This window comes from Antechinus flavipes, chromosome 2 (genome assembly GCF_016432865.1).
Source record: "Antechinus flavipes isolate AdamAnt ecotype Samford, QLD, Australia chromosome 2, AdamAnt_v2, whole genome shotgun sequence".
In the NCBI taxonomy this organism is placed as follows: Eukaryota; Metazoa; Chordata; class Mammalia; order Dasyuromorphia; family Dasyuridae; genus Antechinus; species Antechinus flavipes.
In genome coordinates this window covers 191,819,131-191,839,778 of record NC_067399.1, presented here as the reverse complement: position 1 = coordinate 191,839,778, position 20,648 = coordinate 191,819,131, and the positions used below count along the sequence as shown (strand labels likewise).

General features: G+C 33.2%; 1 protein-coding gene across 1 annotated transcript in view; it reads right to left on the bottom strand.

The window, feature by feature from the left end:
* TPO (thyroid peroxidase) overlaps window positions 1-20,648 on the bottom strand; it is a 179,010-nt gene that overhangs the window by 119,862 nt on the left and 38,500 nt on the right. The window contains exons 3-4 of the mRNA XM_051973586.1: window positions 16,829-16,998; window positions 12,701-12,833 (exon numbers count right to left, since the gene is read on the bottom strand). Coding sequence (XP_051829546.1) covers window positions 12,701-12,833; window positions 16,829-16,998 — 303 coding nt within the window. The remainder of the gene's footprint in view (window positions 1-12,700; window positions 12,834-16,828; window positions 16,999-20,648) is intronic.

The following is a 20,648-nucleotide window of genomic DNA, read 5'->3' as shown; positions in this document are numbered from 1 at the left end:
CCACCATCTTTTGAATTTTTTTTTTTTCACTAAATTCCCTTGAAATTCTTGACTTTTTTTGTTCCAGATGAATTTTGTTATTATTTTTTCTAGCTCTGAAAGTAATTTCTTGACAGTTGGATTGGTATGGCATTGAATAAGTAGATTAATTTAGGTAGAATTGTCGTTTTTATTATATTAGCTTAGCTTACCCATGAGTACTTGATATTCTTCCAATTGTTTAGATCTAATTTTATTTGTGTAGAAAGTATTTTGTAATTGTATTCACATAGTTCCTGGCTTTGTCTTGGCAGATAGACTCCCAGATATTTTATATTATATACAATTATTTACAATGGAATTTCCCTTTGTATCTTTTGCTACCGAACTTTGTTGATAACATATAGAAATGTTGGTTATGTGGATTTATTTTGTATCCTGCAAGTTTGCTAAAGTTGTTAATTGTTTTTTAGTAGTTTTTTTTGTTGATACTTTAGGATTTTCTAAGTATACCATCATGTCATTTGCAAAGAGTGATAATTTGGTTTCCTTATTACCTACCCTAATTCCTTTAGTCTATTTTTCTTCTCATTGCTAAAGCTAACATTTCTAACATAATTACTGTCTCTGTAATGGTGACAGTGGGCAACATTGTTTCACACCTGATCTTACGGGAAATGCTTTCTTGTTCATCCCCATTACACATGATGCTTGCTGATGATTTTAGATAGATGCTATTGACCATTTTAAGGAAAACTCCTTTTATTCCAATGCTCTCTAGAGTTTTTTTTTTTTAATAGGAATGGGTATTGTACTTTGTCAAATGTTTTTTCTGCATTTATTGAGATAATCATGATTTTTGTTAGTTTGGTTATTGATGTAGTCATTTATGTTAATAGTTTTCTTAATATAGAACCAGTCCTGCATTCCTTGCATAAATCTTATTTGGTCATCGTGTATTATACTGGTGATAAGTTGCTGTAGTCTCCATGTTAATATTTTATTTAAGATTTTTGCATCAATTTCATTAGGAAAATTGGTTTATAATTTTCTATCTCTGTTTTGACCCTACCTGGATTAGGTATCAGCAGGATATGTGTGTTATAAAAGGAATTTGGTAGGATTCCTTCTTTCTCTATTTTTCCAAATAGTTTGCATAGTATTGGGAATTAATTGTTTTTTAAATGATTAGTAGAATTCACTTGTGAATCCATCTGGCACTGGAGATTTTTTTTTAGTAAGTTGATTAATAATTTGTTCAATTTCTTTTTTTAAAAACGGGACTATTTTGTAATTTATTTTCTCCTCTGTTAACTTGGGCAATCTATATTTTTCTAAGTATTCTTCCATTTCACTTAGATTATTAGATTTATTGGCATAAATAACTCCTAATTACTGCTTTAATTTTCTCTTTATTGGTGGTAATTTTACCCTTTTCAATTTTGGTATTAGCAACTTAATTTTCTTCTTTCCTTTTTCTAATCAAATTAAAAGTTTATTTATTTTGTATTTTTTTCATAAAACCAATTCTTATTTTTGTTTATTAGTTCAGTAGTTTTAATTCTTTCAGTTTTATTAGTTCCCCTTTAAATTTTCAGAATTTCACGTTTGGTATTGGTATTTTTTAATTTTAAATTTTTTTCTAGCTTTTTTAGTTGAATGCTAATTCATTGATCTTCTCTTTCTCTATTTTATTCAAGTAACTATCTAGGGACATAAAATTGCATTTAAGAACTGCTTTGGCTGCATCCCATAAATTTTGGTCTTATTATTGTCATTCTCTTAGTTGAAATTATCGATTGTGTCTTTGATTTGTTGTTTCAACCACTCATTCTTTAGGATTAGATTATTTTGTTTCCATTTCATTTTTGATCTATTTCCCTTTGACCCCTAATTAGATGTAATTTTTATTGCATCATGATCTGAAAAAGATACATTTACTATTTTTGCCTTCCTGCATTTGATTTTGAGATCTTATCCCCTAATACATGGTCAACTTTTGTGTAAGTTCCATGTACCACTGAGAAAATAAAATATTCCTTTGTGTTCCCATTAAATTTTTTTCCAAAGGTTTATCATGTCTAAGTTTTTTAAAATTTCATTTTCTTCCTTATCTTCTTTATCTAGTTCTGAGAAAACCACTTTTTTTTTAAACTTCAGCTGAAGCATAATAGATTTTGCTCCAGTCTTTTACCTTTATGCTATATGTGTCCCTCTTCTTCAGATGTGTTTCTTTTAAGCAACATATTGTAAGATTTAGGCTTTTAATCCAGTCTGCTATCTGCTTCGGTTTTGTGGGAGAGTTCATCTCATTCACATTCACAACTAAAATTACTAATTGTATTTCCTGCCATTCTATTTTTCTCAATATATGCTTTTCTTTTCCCTTTCTCCTTTCCCTCCTCACCAGTATTTTGCTTCTGACCATCACTTGCCTCAAGCAGCTCTCTCCCTTTATAGCCCCTCCCCCTTATGTTTCCTTTTCCAAGCTCTTGTGCAAAGCTCTCATTTCCTTTTCCCACTTTTCTTCTCCAACTCAACTTTGCCAATTCAAAAGACTCTCTTGGAAGAATTCAAAAAGGATCTTCTAGGAAATCTTATATCCTAGTTGGAGATAACTCATATCACTCTTTGAGGCTTCATCTGTAAATATTTTGCATTTGCCTCAATTTGAGGTCTTTTCTTCCCTGTTCCTTTTAAAAGGTTGAAGTCTGCAAAGGGGATATTGTCCCAAGTTTCTCTACAGAGTGATGGGGATTTTTACACTGCCCATGCTGGGTGGGCGTGGCCAAATTTTGCTTGTTATGCTGGCACTCAAGGGCTCACCATTTAACTTTTGTAGTTTGTATGTAGTTTGTCAGTTGATCCACCGGCTTCTGAAACAGGATAGAGTAGTCAAAACAACTGTAATTTGGCAGAGAGCCTCCCACTAAAGTGGAAGGAAGTCTTTCCAAGGTATCTTCTGCTTGAAATTTGTTAGACTCCAAATATTTGTAGCTTCTGCCACTCCAAAATCTATTCAGAGGTTTGATCTGGTTTTGATTCTGAGGGAAGCCAGAAAGAGCTCAGGAAAAGTCTTGTCTACTTTCTTCTCTCTTGGCTTTCCCCTCCCTATTTTTCCATAAAAATTTTTTACATAATATTGGGTTTAATTTTTCTTTAAATATTTGATAGAATTCATATGTAAATTCAATTGGTCCTGGTTTTTTTTTTCTCCCTTGGTAATTCTATTTTTCTTCTGCTGTGAATTTTTATTTTTAGAAAATGTTCCATTCTTTTAGATTATCAGTTTTATTGGTATATGTTTAGACAAAATAATTGCTAATAATTTCTTTTAGTTTACTTTTTTATCTTTGTTACTAGCAATTTTGTTTTGGTTTTCTTTTTCTTTTTACTCTTTAATACAAAGTTAATTTATTTTAACATTCTTTAAAAAAAAATTTTAATTCTAAATTTTCTCCCACTCTCCTGTTCCTTCCTACACCCTGTAAGAAAACAAGCAATGTGCTTTTAAATTTAAATGTGAAATTATGCAATACATATTACTATATTGGCCATGTTCAAAAAAAAAAAAGAAGAAAAATATAACGTGACAATTTTTCTTCATTTTGCATTTGGAGTTCATAAGTTCTGATTTTGAAGGCATATAGCATTTTTTCATTTAGATTAGAGTAACTAGGTCTTTCACAGTTGATCATCCTTGCAACATTGCTGTTACTGGGCACAATGATCTCTAGGTTCTTCTTGCTTAACTTTGCATCAGTTCATATAGTTTTTGTCATGGATTTTTTTTTTTCCTGAAGCAACCACATCTCATTATTGCTTTAAACACAATAGTAATAGAGAGGACTAGCGAGACTTACATGAACTGATGCTAAGTGAAATGAGCAGAATCAGGAGATCATTATATACCTCAACAATGATACTGTTTGAGGATGTATTCTGATGGAAGTGGATCTCTTCAATAAAGAGAGCTAATTCAGTTTCAACTGATCAAAGATGGGCAGAAGCAGCTACACCCAAAGAAAGAACACTGGGAGATGAATATAAACTGCTTGCATTTTGTTTTTCTTCCCGGATTATTTATACCTTCTGAATTCAATTCTCCCTGTGCAACAAGAAAACTGTTGGGTTCTGCACACGTATATTGTATCCAGGATATACTGTAACCTATTCAACATGTAAAGGATTGCTTGCCGTCTGCGGGAGGGGGTGGAGGGAGGGAGGGGAAAAATCGGAACAGAAGTGAATGCAAGGGATAATGTTGTAAAAAATTACTCTGGCATGAGTTCTATCAATAAAAAGTTATTAAAAAAACACATGATTAATAAAGCAATTTGTATTAAAAATAAATATTTTTTAAAAAGGAAAAAAAATAAAAATAAACACAATAGTATTCCTTTATAATCCTATACCACAATTTCTTCAGCCATTCATCAATTGATGGGCATCCATTTGATGTCCAACTCTTTGAAAGAACTGATATGAATATTTTTGCACATAAAGATCCTATTCCCTTTTTTTAAAATTTCTTTGAACTATAAACCTAGATATGGTCTTATTGGGTCAAAAGGCATGCATAATTTTTATAGTTTTTTGGACATATTTGAAAATTGTTTTCCAGAATGGATGGATTAGTTCATGATTATCTCTCTTCATCCCCTCCAGCATTTGTCATTTCTGGTAGACATGAAGTAGTATCTCAGAGTTGTTTGAATTTATCTTTCTCTAATCAATAAATATTTAGAATATTTTTCCCATATGACTAGATAATTTTGATTTCTTTTTCTGAAAACTGACTATTTATATCTTTTAATTTTAACTCTCTGTATGTGTCTTTCTTTTTAAAGTGTATCTCTTATAAACAACATATTGTTGGATGCTATTTTTTTAATCCATTCTGCTATCTGCTTCTGTTTTGTGAATGAGCATCCCATTCCCATTCCCATTTATAATTACTAACTATAATTTTCTCTCTCACTTTTTTTAACCTGTCTCTACTCAAAAGTCTATTTAGTGGAAGATGGCAGAGTAAGTTGGTAAATTTCAAGCTCTCCACTTACAAATAGAACAAATTTGTATCTCAGGGCAAACACAAACTGGTGAAAAATCAAGAAGAATTAGGATAGAACAGGGATCCTCCTGATACAACTCAAGAATATCTGAAAAAATACCCTGAGTTGGAGATTAACCTTTTTGAAGTGCAAACAGCTGAGGGTTAGCTCTGCAGAAACATCAAGTGTGGACCTCTCAGGCTAGCTAGGTGTGTCTGGACCCTGGGCAAGAAGCACAGACACTTTCACCTCCTGTAAGAGCTTGAATCTGTGAAGATGAAGTGAACTTTGACTTATTAGGAATACCAGGCCCAGCTGGGATGCTGAGACATGGCCTTGGGTGAGAAGGAAATCAGTGAGTAAAGAAGTAGTAAGGCAGAGACATTGCTGGCAGTAGGCACTTGCAGGAGGGTGGACCTTTTATTTTGGGATTCCTGTTCAGAGAGAAGAGCTGTAGGAAATGGCTGAGGCACCATCCCACTAACCAACAATTGGAGTTGCTTACACTAATACCTCTTATTAAACAAACAAACAAACTAGCTGGCGAAGAAGAGCCCCACCTTTGAAACATATTATGGGAACAGAGAAAACCTGAGTTCATCTTAAGAAGAAGACACTTTAGTAAGAAAAGTTTCTACTGGGAAGGAATAAATTGGGAAAACATTTAAGCAGACTGATAAAGGTCTCATTTCTAAAATATATAGAGAATTGACTCAAATTTATAAGAATTCAAGCTATGAAGGATATGAACAGAAAATTTTCAAATGAAAAATTAAAAGCATTTCTAATCATATGAAAAGTGCTCTAAATCACTATTGATCAGAGAAATGCAAATTAAGACAACTCTGAGATACCAGTACATACCTCTCAGATTGGCTAAAATGACTAAAAAAGATAATGAGGAATGTTGGAGGGGATGTGGGAAAACTGGGACACTTATGCATTGTTGGTAGAATTGTGAACTGATCCAACCATTCTGAAGAACAATTTGGAACTACACTCAAAAAATTATCAAACTGTGCATACTCTTTGATCCAGCAGTGTTTCTATTGGGCCTATATCCCAAAGAGATCTTAAAGGAAGGAAAGACATCCACATGTGCAAAAGTGTTTGTGGCAGCTTTTTTTGCAGTGGCAGGAAACTAGAAACTGAATCGAAGCCCATCAGTTGGAGAATGGCTGAATAAAGTATAGTATATGAATGTTATGGAATATTATTTTTCTATAAGAAACGATCAGGAAGGTGATTTTAGAGAGGCCTGGAGAGACTTACATGAACTGATGCTAAGTGAAATGAGAAGAACCAGGAGATCATTGTACATGGCAACATCAATATTATAAGTCAATTAATTCTGATGAATGTGACTCTTTCCAACAATGAGATGATTGATGGATGACAGTTCCAATGATCTTGTGATGAAGAGTGCCATCTAAACTCAGAGAGAGGACTGTGGGAACTGAATGTAGATTACAACATAACATTCTTACTCTTTTTGTTGTTGTTCACTTGTATTTTGTTTTCTTACTCATTTTCTTTCCTTTTTGATCTGATTTTTCTTGTGTAGCAAGAGAATTATATAAATATGTTTACACATATTGGACTTAACCTATATTTTAACATGAATAACATATATTGGATTGGTTGCTTGCCATCTAGGGGAGGGATGAGGAGAAGGAGGTGAAAATCTGAAACACAAGGCTAGGCAAGGGTCAATGTTGAAAAATTATCCGTGCATATATTTTGAAAATAAAAGGCTTTAAAAAAAAAAGAATAGTTTTTACACGAAAGAGTAACACGAAAGAGCCAGAAATGGCTTCCTGCACAGAGGAAAAACTAAAAAAAAAAAAAAAAAATCCAAGAAAAACAAAAAGCTTATGGGAAAAAAAAAAGTTAACCAATTAGAAAAGGAGGTAGAGAGTCTCAAAGATAAAAATAATTCTTTCAAAATTAGAATTGGGAAAGGGGAAACCGGTGAAGCTATGATAGAGCAAGAAATAACAAAACAGATTATAAAGAATGAGAAAATAGAACATAATGTGAAACATCTTATAAGAAAAAAAATGACAGATCTGAAGAACAGAATAGGAAGAGAAAATATAAGAATAATCAGATTGCCAGAAAATTGTGACCCAAAGGAGAAACGACACAATAATGCAGAAAATAATCCAAGAAAATTGTTCAGGAGAGATAGAATATGAGGGGAAAGTAGAAACAGAAAAAAAAATTACCACTCACCATCTAAAGAGATCCTTTGGGGAAAACATTTAGGAATATTATTGCCAACCCCCAGATTAAAGAGAAGTTTTGTTTTGAAACAAGAAAAAAAAAAAACAATTCAAATTCACTGGAACTATAATTGGAATTGCATAAGACTTATCAGCAGCTACAATAAAAGCTGTGTGTTTTATAATTATATCTACTGACAATCAAAAGAATTCGGCCTGAGGCCAAATATAGCATATCCAGTCAAATATATAATCTATAATTTTGAATGAGAAAAAAAAATGAACTTTTTTTCAGGACTTTCTCTCAACCAAACCTGAACTTAACAGAAAACTTAATATATAAAAGTCAATATCAAAGATCAATTTTAAGAAACTCAACACAGACAAACTGTTTGAACAAGGACATTTTTTTTAAACATGGAAAATGTATATGTTTAAGATTCACATCAATAATAGGATTGCTCAAAAGAAAGCTTGGCAGGGTTAAACTAAAAACAGTAATCATGTTATACAAATGAGGTGCAGAGGAAGAATAGACATAGAAAGCATTGAAGAGTGTAGGAGGACTTGTAATTCTGAAAACCTACTCACATTCAAAGGTTCAAAGGCAACACTACATATATACCATGAAGGATGTAGTACCCTCCAAAATCTATAAAGAAATAAGGGGCAGGATGGGCATATGGGGACACAAAGGAACGTGGGAGGGATTCTTGGGTGAGGGGAGGTTAAGTAAGAGCAAAGCAAGTTATGGAGCAGAATTTAATTAAAGAGTCAGTAGGGATAGGAAAGATGTGTGTATGTGGGTATGTGTGTGTGTGTGTGTGTGTGTGTGTGTGTGTGTGTGAATGTGTGGGTGTATGTATACATAAATATATCTTTTCTTAACTGGGGGTGGTAGGAGGGATGAAAAGGAGAAAAGAATAAAGTAAATAAAGTGCTTAGCAGAGAACCAAAGAACAATTTAAAAGGAAGTAAAGAAAAAAATGGACAGTCATGAATCTAATTTCTTCAACATATATATACATACACACACACACACATATATATACACACACACTTCATTGATCTGACAATTTGCTGTTATATATTTTGAATCCTTCCTGATGTTCTGCTGGGCACATGACAATGTTTTCTTTTTGTTTTGTTTTCCTTTTCTGTTTTTCTGTCTTACTCTTTTTTTCAAATAAAATTTCTTTTTAAAGATTATTTGATTTCTAAACACTGCCTCCCTTAATCCACAATCTCTTTTTATCATTCTTTCTTTCTCTTACCTCCTTCCCTTCCTATTTTCCTATCAGGCAACTTATATTTCCATACCCAACTGAATGAATACAATGTTCTCTCTTTGAATCAATTCTGTTGAGAATGAATTTCAAACATTGCCCATCCCTAATCATACCCCACCTCCATTTTCTCCTCCATTATAAAAACTCTTCTTTATGTGCCTTTATTCTGCAAGAAAATTCCCAATTCCACCTCTCCCTTCCTTATTCTCCATCTTTCTTTATCTTTCTTTATCACACTCTTAATTTTCTTTTGGAGATCATTCCAACATAATCAACTCATATGCATGCCCTCTATTAATGTCAATTCCTTTAAATAAAGTTCCTAGGGAGTTTATATCAACTTCCCATATAAAAATATAAACAGTTTAATCTTAGAAAGTACCTCATGATTCTTGTTTGCCTTTTCATACATGAGTCTTATAGTTGAATATCAAATTTTCTATTAATTTTTTTTGCTAGTTTTGCCATTACAGCATTCTTTTTGAGGCACTATTTTAAAGTTCTTTGGAGAGGAATTTGGGAGAATTCAAGTGAATTCCTGCCTTAATCTACTATCTTCACTCTACTCAATGAAATGTATTTCAATTTTTTTTTTATTTAATAATAACTTTGTATTGACAGAATCCATGCCAGGATAATTTTTACACAGCATTATCCCTTGCAATCACTTATGTTTCGTTTTTTCCCCTCCCTTCCTCCTCCCCCCCCAAGATGGTAAGCAGTCCTATATATGTTAAATATGTAGCAGTATATCCTAGATACAATACATATTTGCAGAACCGAACTGTTCTCCCACTGCACAGGGAGAGTTGAATTCAGAAGGTAAAAATAACTCGGGAAGAAAATCAAAAATCAAATAGTTCACATTCATTTCCCAGTATTCCTTCTTTGGGTGTAGCTGTTTCTGTCCATCATTTATCCAATGAAACTCAGTTAAGTCTCTTTGTCAGAGAAAATGAAATGTATTTCTAAACCAAAACATGTATTTCCCCCTTCATTTGATCAATATAATGAAAGTGAGATTCAATTGACTCTTTATCTTCTACCCATTCCTCAAGTCTTTTAATTTTAAAAACTATTTTAACTCTTTAAAAAAAATTCAAGTCTGGTCTCAGACACTTAACACTGCATAGCTGGACAAGTCATTTAACCCCAATTGCCTGAACAACAACAAAAAAGAATTCTTGCTTCATTTCTACTAGAAATTCTAGTTAAACTTATGCCCAACCTGTACTTTTCTCTAGTTTCGTTTTTTTGTTTTTTTTTTAATATATCTTGGAATTATTTTCTCCTTTTGGGGTTGTGTCTTGACTGTTCATATGAATAAAAAAGGTCTTTATATGATAATCTCTTCTAATATTTCCTTTCTTATTGTCTCAGTCTATTTCCTGACTTCTTAATGTACATTAGACTCAGAATTTGTGTATTTTTGGAAAAAATGTCTAGGCTTATTTTTTAAGTTCTTCTTCTGCTATTGTGTCATTCCAGGATCTCAGAGGAAGCTCAAGGTGAAAGCTCTAAGCTTTCATAAATACCCAAGTTGTCTGATCCAGGATAAATCAGATCACTGCCTATTCAATCTTAGCTCTGTCAAGACCTGATCTTCATTTGGAGTTAATTAATATTTTGCACTCACTCCAGGTAGAGTTCCATCAGACTGCTCCTGGACTTGGTCATCATAACAAGCTCTGCAGGTTTTTGCAGGCTCTCCTTTTGTTTGGGTTTGATGCCTTAGTTATTACAAGCTTCAGACTAGGTTGCAATCTGGAATTGACATCCTATTCTATTCTTGGAGATCAAAACCCCATAGCTATTGTTTGTTTATCAAATTTTGCTAGGGTATGGGACCCAGCTGAGAGGGAGCAAAGGGTCCATCTTGACCTTTGGGGCACAATAAGTTTTCTGCCATGTTGCAGAAATGCCCTTGTTGAGCAAGGAGCAGTGATGCACGGCAAGAGAAAGGGCTCGGGCTGGGGGTCACAGCACCGTTGCTCATGAGTAGGGATGCTTCGACAGGGACTCTCGCCTGTGAGCAGGTTGTTAGAATGGCTGGATTGTCTCTTCTCCCATTGGTCAATACCATGCATACGCAAAGCCCACGAGCTGCTTCTCTGAACACTGATTGGGGATTGCCTACTGTTCATCCTGATCATGCTTGCAAAAATGTATATCAACAACACTGTACAGCATAATAAACTGGAGCTCTTTTTATACTCTGTGAGTCTCCTGCCTCATTCATCTTGCCCTTGATACCAAAGGGCTCATATACTTTGAGCTCTCAATCAAGACAGCCGCAGTAAAATTTAACTTTGCTATGTACAAAATCTAGGACCCTCATTTACTCCTCTTCATAGGCATGTCTCCTCTTTAGTCAGTCATGGATTTGTGACTTGTATCTGGGAAATTCAGACAAAAGTGTTAATTGATTCTTGTTCCTTCATTCTATGTGAGTTCATAGTGTTGGGGTGTACAGCCTCCTCTTTCCTTGTAATACAGCAGTTTTCCCCCCACCCCTCCACCCACCACCTTGGATTTCTTCACTGACATTGGTCTCATGGTTTTTTGATCTTTTGAAGGACTTATATTAGAAAGTTCAATTGTGCTTCTTTGAATGATTATTCAGCCATTTTGCCTTTCTGGGTGCTCATTATTTTCTTAATCTTTTAAAAATCATTCTGTTAATGTATACTATGATTCTTCTATGTTTACTATTCCTTTCTGTAGAGAAATAAATAACCTGTCCCCAAACTGACTCATATTATACACTGGTTAGCTATTTAATTTTCTCCCTTATAGAAACCTAGACATAAGCTGTAACTCAAGGTATAATTAGCCTCATAACAGGGATACCAGGTTTGGGCTTTGATATCAAATAAGACTTCCTGAGAAAAGAGAGCCTAATATTTCTAATTTGTGGTGTTCTTTCCTCTAGAACTGAACCTAGGCAAACTACAATGACTACATATAGGATAGAGAGTGGTACCAGTCATCAGCCAATGGGCTTCCAGTAATGGTTCTACTATCCTGAACATATTTGATTTGTGAGACTATCACAGTCTAACATATCATATTTGTGCCTTAGAAAAATAATTTTTGTCAGCTGTGTGGAGGATGACTTAAATAAGAAGCTAGACTAGAAGCAGACTGGTTTGTAGGCTATTACAGCAAACCAGGTGAGAGGTAATGAGTAGGACAATAAACTAGGATGGTAGCCATATGAGTGGGGAATTAAGCCAATATTTTAATAGGTTACTGTGGGCCAAAAAAAAAAAATCATCAGCAAGTGGTCAGCTTACTAATGATGATTCTTTGTTCTTTGCCAGACTAGTCCTCAGGAAAAAAAAAATCAGTGTGTTGCCAGGACTGTACTCAGAATCTTTCTAGTTTAGGTTCAACTGGCAAAAAAAAATCAAATTGCATTGCCTTCAAAGGTCACCTCCACACTACAATGAGGCACTTAAGAACAGCATTCTGAAAGGAAATGATAGATAGTTGCAAGACATAGAACCTTACTTGGTTGCTAAGATATAATTTAAAATTTGTAACTCTATCAAAATGAATAGCAATTAAAAAACAACAAATTATATAGCATAGAAGTATTTGTAACAAAACAAAACCACATATAATTAGTAAAATCAGTTTACTTGGCCTCAGTTTGCTCATCTATACAATGGAGAAGAACAATGAATTCCATAATCTCTATGGTTTCTTCTCCATGTTCTATGAATTCTAGTTATGTAAGCTTCATGGAAGATGTTATCTGGCCCTTGAGGAACTGTCGGTTTTCCAATACAAAGTGTGGAAAGGAACAAACATTTAGGCAGAGGGAATGATATAAGCAAAAAACATGAAAGTAGAACCATATCGTATAGTTAATTATAGAAAGTAAAATAGATTTAAATCAGATTACAAAGTGCCCTGAATCCTGAGCTATGTAGTTTATATTTTGTCCTGTAGATAACTAATTTTTTTCTTTTCTTTTTTTTTTTAAGTAGGAGTGGCTTTTTAATACTTTTAGTGGAAGAGATCTATACACTCTTAGTAGTTGCATCTTTACCTATTTTGTATATTATAATATCTGAATTGCACATAGTGATTCTAAAAATAAAATTAAAAGTTTAGAAAAATAAGAATGTAAATAAATATGACTTACTTGTTGTTGCAGGCTCCTGTGATAAGTCTGTACTTGTTTGCTAAACAAGTATTTGGACATTTGGGTGGCAACATATTAGGTAGGCATCCAGAAACTTTGGCAATCGTGTTCAATAAGTCAACTGACAGAACATCTGTTAAATAAATTGTTTTACATATTATACCTGATATTTGTGGTGAATACTTCAAAGTGTGTCAGAAATATTTTCATTTACAAATATTCACAATATCCCATCAAGAACTGCCACATTTATCATCTGGGAAATTTGATCATAATCTTTTCTACAAGGACAAAGTTGTCCAATTATATAATTGCATCTCTAATAATTGGTGTTCTATGAAGAAGCAATTTGTGCAAATGATTATCTAGACCTATCTTCTGAGTTGACCTTGTAGTCTTCTAACATTTAATAGTTTCTAGATATAGAATCTTAGGTAATGAGGCAGAATTTCAAAACTATTACTGTATATCAGAAATACAACTATGATTGTATTTGAAAGGTCTTGTCATCACAGACTCACAGACATACTATTGCATTGCCTTTCTTCTTTGTACAAATAGGAACAAACATTGTCACAAAATACTAGATACTGGAGTAGTGTCTGGTAGATCCATATATTCTGTCCTTGGCTACTTTCTTTGTTTCCAAACTTCTTAGGAATTTGAAATAATATATTGGTACTTTTCCTCATTCTTGGAGGCTCACTTGTGATTTATTCTCACTTTGTGAATAAACCAATTATTTCCAGGGCACATAATTAGGTTTGCCTTAACAAATCTATTTGACCTGGATAACCTAGTCTTTTTCTTAAATAAACTCCTGCTTGAACAAGAGCAGGGGCTCAATACCAATCTGTAGCTGAACTATCCTATCTTATGAATTATCCTTTCTCACAACTGTTGGTTGTAATGCAGGCATTTGTCTGAACACAATAACAACAAAGTACTTTTGTTGATTTTTTGATATATTTGACTTTCAAGGTAAAATGAAATCCATTTGTACCTATGGAAGTTCAAGTGGAGCAATATTCTATATCTAGTCATCTGTAATGAATATTAAGAAATTATCTTTCTTCTTCCTCCTTTGCTATATTTTGCAAATGATTTTGTATTCTACATCAGTGTTGCCCTTAGCTCCAGTATTTTTCCATTTAGCATGGGGATCAAACATTTACTAGTAACAGTTTATAGCCTTTTGGAATCTGTATCATGGAGATTTAAACTTTTCTAGGAAATGCTGATACCCAGGGGAAGTCTTTATTTCTAGTTTTCCTAGTTTTTAGAATCAACAACTTATTTTTATTAGTTTGTTAGGAATTATTATAATTGTACTTTGTGACTTCTAATTTGGTGTTGACTTTGACCTTGGTTTTAATTGATCATTGAGATCTGACTTGCACAAAGAATTCTGATTGTGGAATGTTAGTAAGCAGTCGTTTCTGTTCTATTAAGATCAAGTCAAGTTAATTTTAGTGGCATCTCTTGCTGTTTACTGAATTTAGAGACTTTTACTCTCTTATTGAAGAAGCTATCTGTGACATACAGTTATGATGATTCTTAGTAGTCATAGAGCCTCTGACTTCTTTCATTCCTCAGTAGCAAATTATCTTTTAGCACTTTTTTGTGGTTATTGCTATATTCCACCCTCAACAACAGCCTTTGCATTGAACTGATAAGAAAATATACATTGATTTATTTTAGAAGATCTTGTCATATTTGTTATAATTTTTTTCTCTGCTTTTTCATCCTCTGCAAAGAGAATTGAATCATAAATTACAATTATCTTCATGGTGGTTTGTTTAGTTACTCTCTTCATGAGCCTGTAAAGTGAAATGACCAAGTGTTCTATAAAGTTCTTGCAGCCGTGAGCTTGGGATAAAATAAACTTCACTAATATCTGTGTTTACTTTCTGAAGAAGAATCTGTTAGTTAACAAGCACTTATTTAAGTGCTTTTTATGGTCTAGGCACTGTGTTAAACAGTGGGGGTAAAAAGAAAGGTAAAACCAGTCCTCAAGAAACTAGACAAGCAGTAAAATTGCCTCCCAAAAAAGAAATTTACAGTACAAGAGGAAGAGTCTTTGATCAATTCCACAATTAACCATGAAAATAGGAAATGCACCATGTGCCAGTTTGTCTCAATAACTATGAAATTGTCCTGAATGTATACAGTTATGTAGACTCTGCAGGGGTATCCAACGTTTAGATATGAGGCAAATTTCTTACCTTCCTAAAGCTTATAATCTAGCAGAAGAATGTAACAGAAACAGATTTGCAGTGTTTTGAAACAGCTATAGTACAAGTTAGAATATCACATAAAAGTTCAAAGTAGGTACAAAGTGTGAGCAGAAGTCAAATGAAGGGAAGTTAATCTCTGACTACAGAAGCTAAGTGATGAAGTGGATAGTATGCTGGACCTAGAGTCAGGAGGATTCATGTTTTGGAGTTCAAATCCTACCCTAAATACTTGCTAGCTGCATGGTCCTAGACAAGTCAATTAACCCTGTTTGAGAGTTTCTCAATTTGTAAAGTGAACTACAGAAAGAAAAGACAAATCGTTTCACTATCTTTACCAAAAATATCCTCAAATGGGGTCATGAAGAGTCAGACACAACTGAAAAAAAATGACTGAATAACAACAAATCTCTGAGTAAGGGACTAGGAAAGGCTTCCTATAGGAAGGAGATGGTAAAAGTGTAGGTCATACCAAAATCTTTAGCACAGTAAAAAGGCTTTTCTTTTCCTTAAAGCCACTCATAAAATAATCACCTAATTTTCAATACTCTTAATCAAAGTTTTCAATGATTTAATTAATTTAGAGAGGAAAATTGATTATTATTTTGACCTTCAGAGACAATTTCCTTCTCCCCTTCCTAATTGATCCACTCAGCTATGGAGCCTAACTTTAGGAATGATCTGCCCGGATTGGCAAGTGAGCGAAAATTTACTCAACCCACTAAATCTACCTGACCTTCGACCATGCTTCATATTTAACTGGGAATTCTATCTTCTGTTGGTAAGCCTAAGCTTAATTGAACATTTTGCTATCTGAACCATTTGTAAAAAGGAATACTCCCTCCTTACTTTCCAACTCACTTAGAAAATAGTAAATGCATTATTATTAGCATTGTTGATGAAAAAAGTATTATTGCATTCACAATCCCTATGACTGTACAGAGTACTGTCCCACCTGCTTACTATTCTTTTATATGTGTTGTTTTATTTATTAAAAGAACTCTTTGAGTAGTTCTTATTTTTGTTATTGTACCTCAGAGCCTAGCATAGTATCTGGTAATAAAAAAGTTTGATTAAATATATAAATAAATATTTTTTCATTAATTCATTCATGAAATACATGTAAGAAATATTTTCAATGAGGTTAATAAAAAAGTTTTAGATTAAGCTTTGGCTAACTTGAAAAATCACTTACCCCTAACTTTATTAACCAAGGAATTTTTTTTCCCCTTAGGGATTTTCTCCCTTTCTTTCCCAACAACCTGTTCCTCAAAGGCTAAAGGGTTTTATAAATTAACTAGTTTTCATATGATTTCACAAATGACTATGAAAAACTATATGATTCTATCTAGGTTTTTAATAAATCTGGAGCTTTGTGGGGAGGCATATATGCAATCAATCTTCCTCTAAACCTCTCAGCCCTCTAAGTCACAAAACCTGATTCCCTGAAAGTGAATTGTATCTATGAGATCTGAACATTTTTTTTTCATATTGAGATGTTAATGGCTAGTTGGCACACCAGCAATTTTGTTTGTTCCTCATGTTTGTGATTGCTTTTGATTTAACAGATAGGCTATTCAAATTGTCAAGCACTGGCTCAAAGTATAACTGAAATTGCAGAAGGTTCTCTCCCTGGCCAAACAACAACAACAAAAAAATAGTGACTGTTTTATAAGTAGTTTCTAAGAAGTGACATTTTCTACTGACTGAATAGTCAGGGATGAACTGTATTTTTGCCTGGAGCCAAATAAGGAAACACCCTGCCAGATGAAACCCACACAGCTTTTATTTGAAAGGTGACCCTGCAGCTTCACCCTATTCATTGCTGAAAAGTCATGGGGTTTGGAGGTGGCAGGGACTGAGGGAAGAGATGAAAAAGAGGAGTCACATTTACCAGTTGGATACCAAGATTTCTTGTGCTGCAAAAAAACTTTTTCTTTCACTGATCGAATTGAAATCTCCATGATTTCTGCTGCTCGGGAAATATCTCGACTTGTTCTTTCTGGCAGTTTAGAGAAAGAGAAGAGTTGAGCTGGAGAATTTAGTTCCCTCTTTTTGAGGTTCCTGCATAGCAAAGAGGAAAGATAAAAATAATTAGCCTTTTCAGTAATATTAAATGCTTAGAATTCAACTGATGCAGAACATTCTGGTCTAAGGTATAACAAAATAAAGATCATAAATTAAAGTATAAATAGAAGTGCAAAATTAAAAGAATCCTGTGGTTTCTCTTTGCATCTAACAAATTGACAAAAATGACAAAAGAAAAATAGTCAATGTTGGAAGAGCTGTGGGAAGTCAGGCACACAAATACAGCCTTGTGAAGGTGTGAATTTCTTCCAAACATTCTCAAAAGCAATTTGGAATTGTATTGAGAAAGTTTTCAAATGTTCATAACATTTGACTCAAATATCTTGCTGGTAGATGTCAACACCCAAAGGTAAAATGGAAAAAAATATGACGGCAAAGTAGGGGAGGAGACTTTATTTTCTCTTTCTTGATGTATGCAATGGAATTTTAGAATAAACCTCTACTTCAGTAGTCCCAGGGTAAGCAGTATTCAGCACATACAACCCCAGTGCTTTTTTTTTTTTTAATCTTAATTCTTGGACAAGGTCAACCCTAGGATTTTGCTTTGTCTTTTTTTTTTTTGCTGAGATCAATGACAGACTAACAAATTAGAAGATCTGTGTCTCTTATTCCATGAAACATTAAAAACTGCTCCCAAGTCCATTGGCTGACAACTTGAGAAGCCAATATTCTGTGTTTTCTAGGTATTATAATGCCCGTGGGAAGTGTCTCATATTCAAAAGCCTATTTGTACCTTATTGTTATATTTCTATTTGTGCAACTGACACTTCTCTTTGCAAGTAACAAATTTTCAGAATAAGATATTTTACTGCCTTGTATCCTAAATTGTAAACAGCAAATTTTCTTGCTTTGTCAAAAGAAAAGTACCCTATTTATCAAGATATTTAGAGAAATACTTTTTTTAAGTAGTAAAGAACTGAAATAAAATAGATGGTTGTTAATTGGGGAATGGCTAAAAAACCCTATAGTACAAATATCTAGAAATCAAAGTAATGTAAAAACAAAAGTTATCAAGAAACTTGTTTTAAAAGAATTGCTAATCAAACCTTCGTTTCTTCCTTTGTTCCTGCCTCCCTTCCTCTCTCCCTTTCTTTCTTCCTCCCTTCTTTCTCTCTGCTCTCTTATCCTCCTTCCTTGTTTCCTTCTTTTCTTCCCTCCTTTCTTCCATTCACATCCATGTCTCAGTCCTGGGTGGCAGTCCCAAGAAAACAAGAGAACTGACATACCAGAACTTGTGATCTGAAGTAGAACAGGGACTTTCATCAGTCTTGGTATATGCTTACAGAAAAGAGGGTGGATTGGGGGAGGCAGTAGTCTGAAGCAAAACACTTTTGAGGAGTAACTGGATGAAAGAGAGAATAGAATGAACAGGAAAAAAATCAGATGGAAGAAAATGTGATTAACAATAATAATTGTGAAAAAAATTGAAGCAAGTTTCCCTGATAAAGGTCTCATGTCTTGAATATATAGAAAAGTAAGTCAAATTTATTTTTAAAATGTATTTTAATTCCTCAATTAACAAATAATAAAAGAATGAATATTAAGTTTTCAGAAGAAGAAATCAAAGATATCTATAGCCATAGGAAAAAAAATGCTCTAAATATAAATTGGAGAAATGCAAATTAAAACAATTCTGTAGTACAACCTCATGCCTATTAGATTGGGTAGTAGGATAGAAAAGGAAAATGACAAATGTTGAAGGGAATGTGGTACAACTGAGATGCTAATGTATTGTTGTTGAAGTTATAAACTGATTCAACCATTATATAGAAAATTGGGAATTATATCCAATGACTTAAGATGGAAATACCATCTGTATTCAAAGAAAGAACTATAGAAATTGAATGTGGATTGAAATATACTATTTTCACTTTTTTCCCCTCTTTCTTGTGGTTTTCCTCTTTTGTTCTAATTTTCATTTTACAATATGACTAATATGGAAATATGTTTAAAATGACTGTTCATGTTAAAATACATAAGAAAAAATGAGCTAGATGCTTTCAGGAAAACCTGAATAGACTTATATGAACTGATACAAAGTGAAATGAGTAGAACCAGAAAAATAATTGTACACAGTAACAGTAATATATGGAAGATGATCATCTGTGAAAGATTTAGCTATTCTCAGTAATACAGTGATCTAAAACAATTCTGAAGACCTTATGATGAAGAATGCTATCCATTCCCAGAGAACAAACTGATGAAGTTTGAATAAACATCAAAGCAGGGTTTTTTTTTTACTTTATTTTTCTTGTTTTTTTTAAATTTTAAGCTCTGTTTTCTTTTGCAACATGACTAATATGGAAATAAATATGTTTTGCTTGATTGTGTGTGTATTTATGTGTATATATATATATATATATATATATATATAAAACCTGTATCAAATAGCTTGCTTGCCTTCACAATGAGGGTACTGGAGAAAAGCAGAAGAAATTTGAAATTGAAAATTTTAAATATGAATGCTGAAATTTGTTTTTATATATAATTTTGGGAAAACTAAAATAAAAAAGTTATAACTCAATGAACAATGTATAGAAGCAATCTAAGCTATCTTTCTAGAACTACCCTTCACCTCTAATCATTTAATTTATTTATTCATTAAAGATTTTTCAAATTGGGAACAATAAGCAATAATATTGAGTTACCTCAGTTATAAGTAGTAATTCACATTTGTCTGGCCCTTTATGTTTATAAGATACTTTCACCTTCATCATCTTATTTGATTCTGACTGTGAAAATTTAGGTATATGACAATAATTGAGAATATGAATAATATGAGAATATGAGAAAACTGAGTCCCAGAGACATGAATTATAATTTTATTTAACTCAAAAACATTTTTTGCCTACTATGTGAGAGGCACTGGGTAGGGAACTAATAATACAAAGACAAAACAAACTCCTGTCATCAAATAGAGCCTATAGTTAACTATTAATTGGAAATGATAAGACTTGAGTCTTTTCTCTTCCACTTTTCTGCCTTATTAAGCAGGCCCTTTGAACAATTTAATTAGAAAATATCTGCAAATCACAAATGTTTTCTATATCAGTCATGGAATTGCCATTTTACTATTTGTAAATTGTGTTGATTTTATCCTGCAATTATTACTTGCATGAGCCCATCATTCTATTTTTAATTCATTCTCTCTCACATATACAAAATACAAGATAACCTGAGCACATTTTGTCAAATAAAAAATATGTCACAGGGTGGTCACATGTATGTTTATAGCAGAAAACTCAAATTAAACATGTGTATCATAAGGAAAACAGGCCTGTGTTCTATAAAATACATACCATTCCAAAATCTTAGCAACCCTCATAGAGCTTTCCTTTATTTATTTGTACTCTAACTGGGTGAATAAAGGAACAAATAAATGAAAACATCTAATGAACATCATTGCCAAAATCTGTGCTAAGGCCTGGGGAATGAAAGAAAAGACAATCTTTGTTTCCAAGAACTTACAATTCTTGTGAAGTGAGACAACACTCATGGGGAGAGAATACTTTGGTTTGAAAGTTACTGAAAATAGCAGAGGCAAGGGTTTGTCAATTTGAATAGATTGAAAGTAGTGATGGAAATATGGATTTGATTCTGGTTTTAGGACTGGAAATGGATTGGGG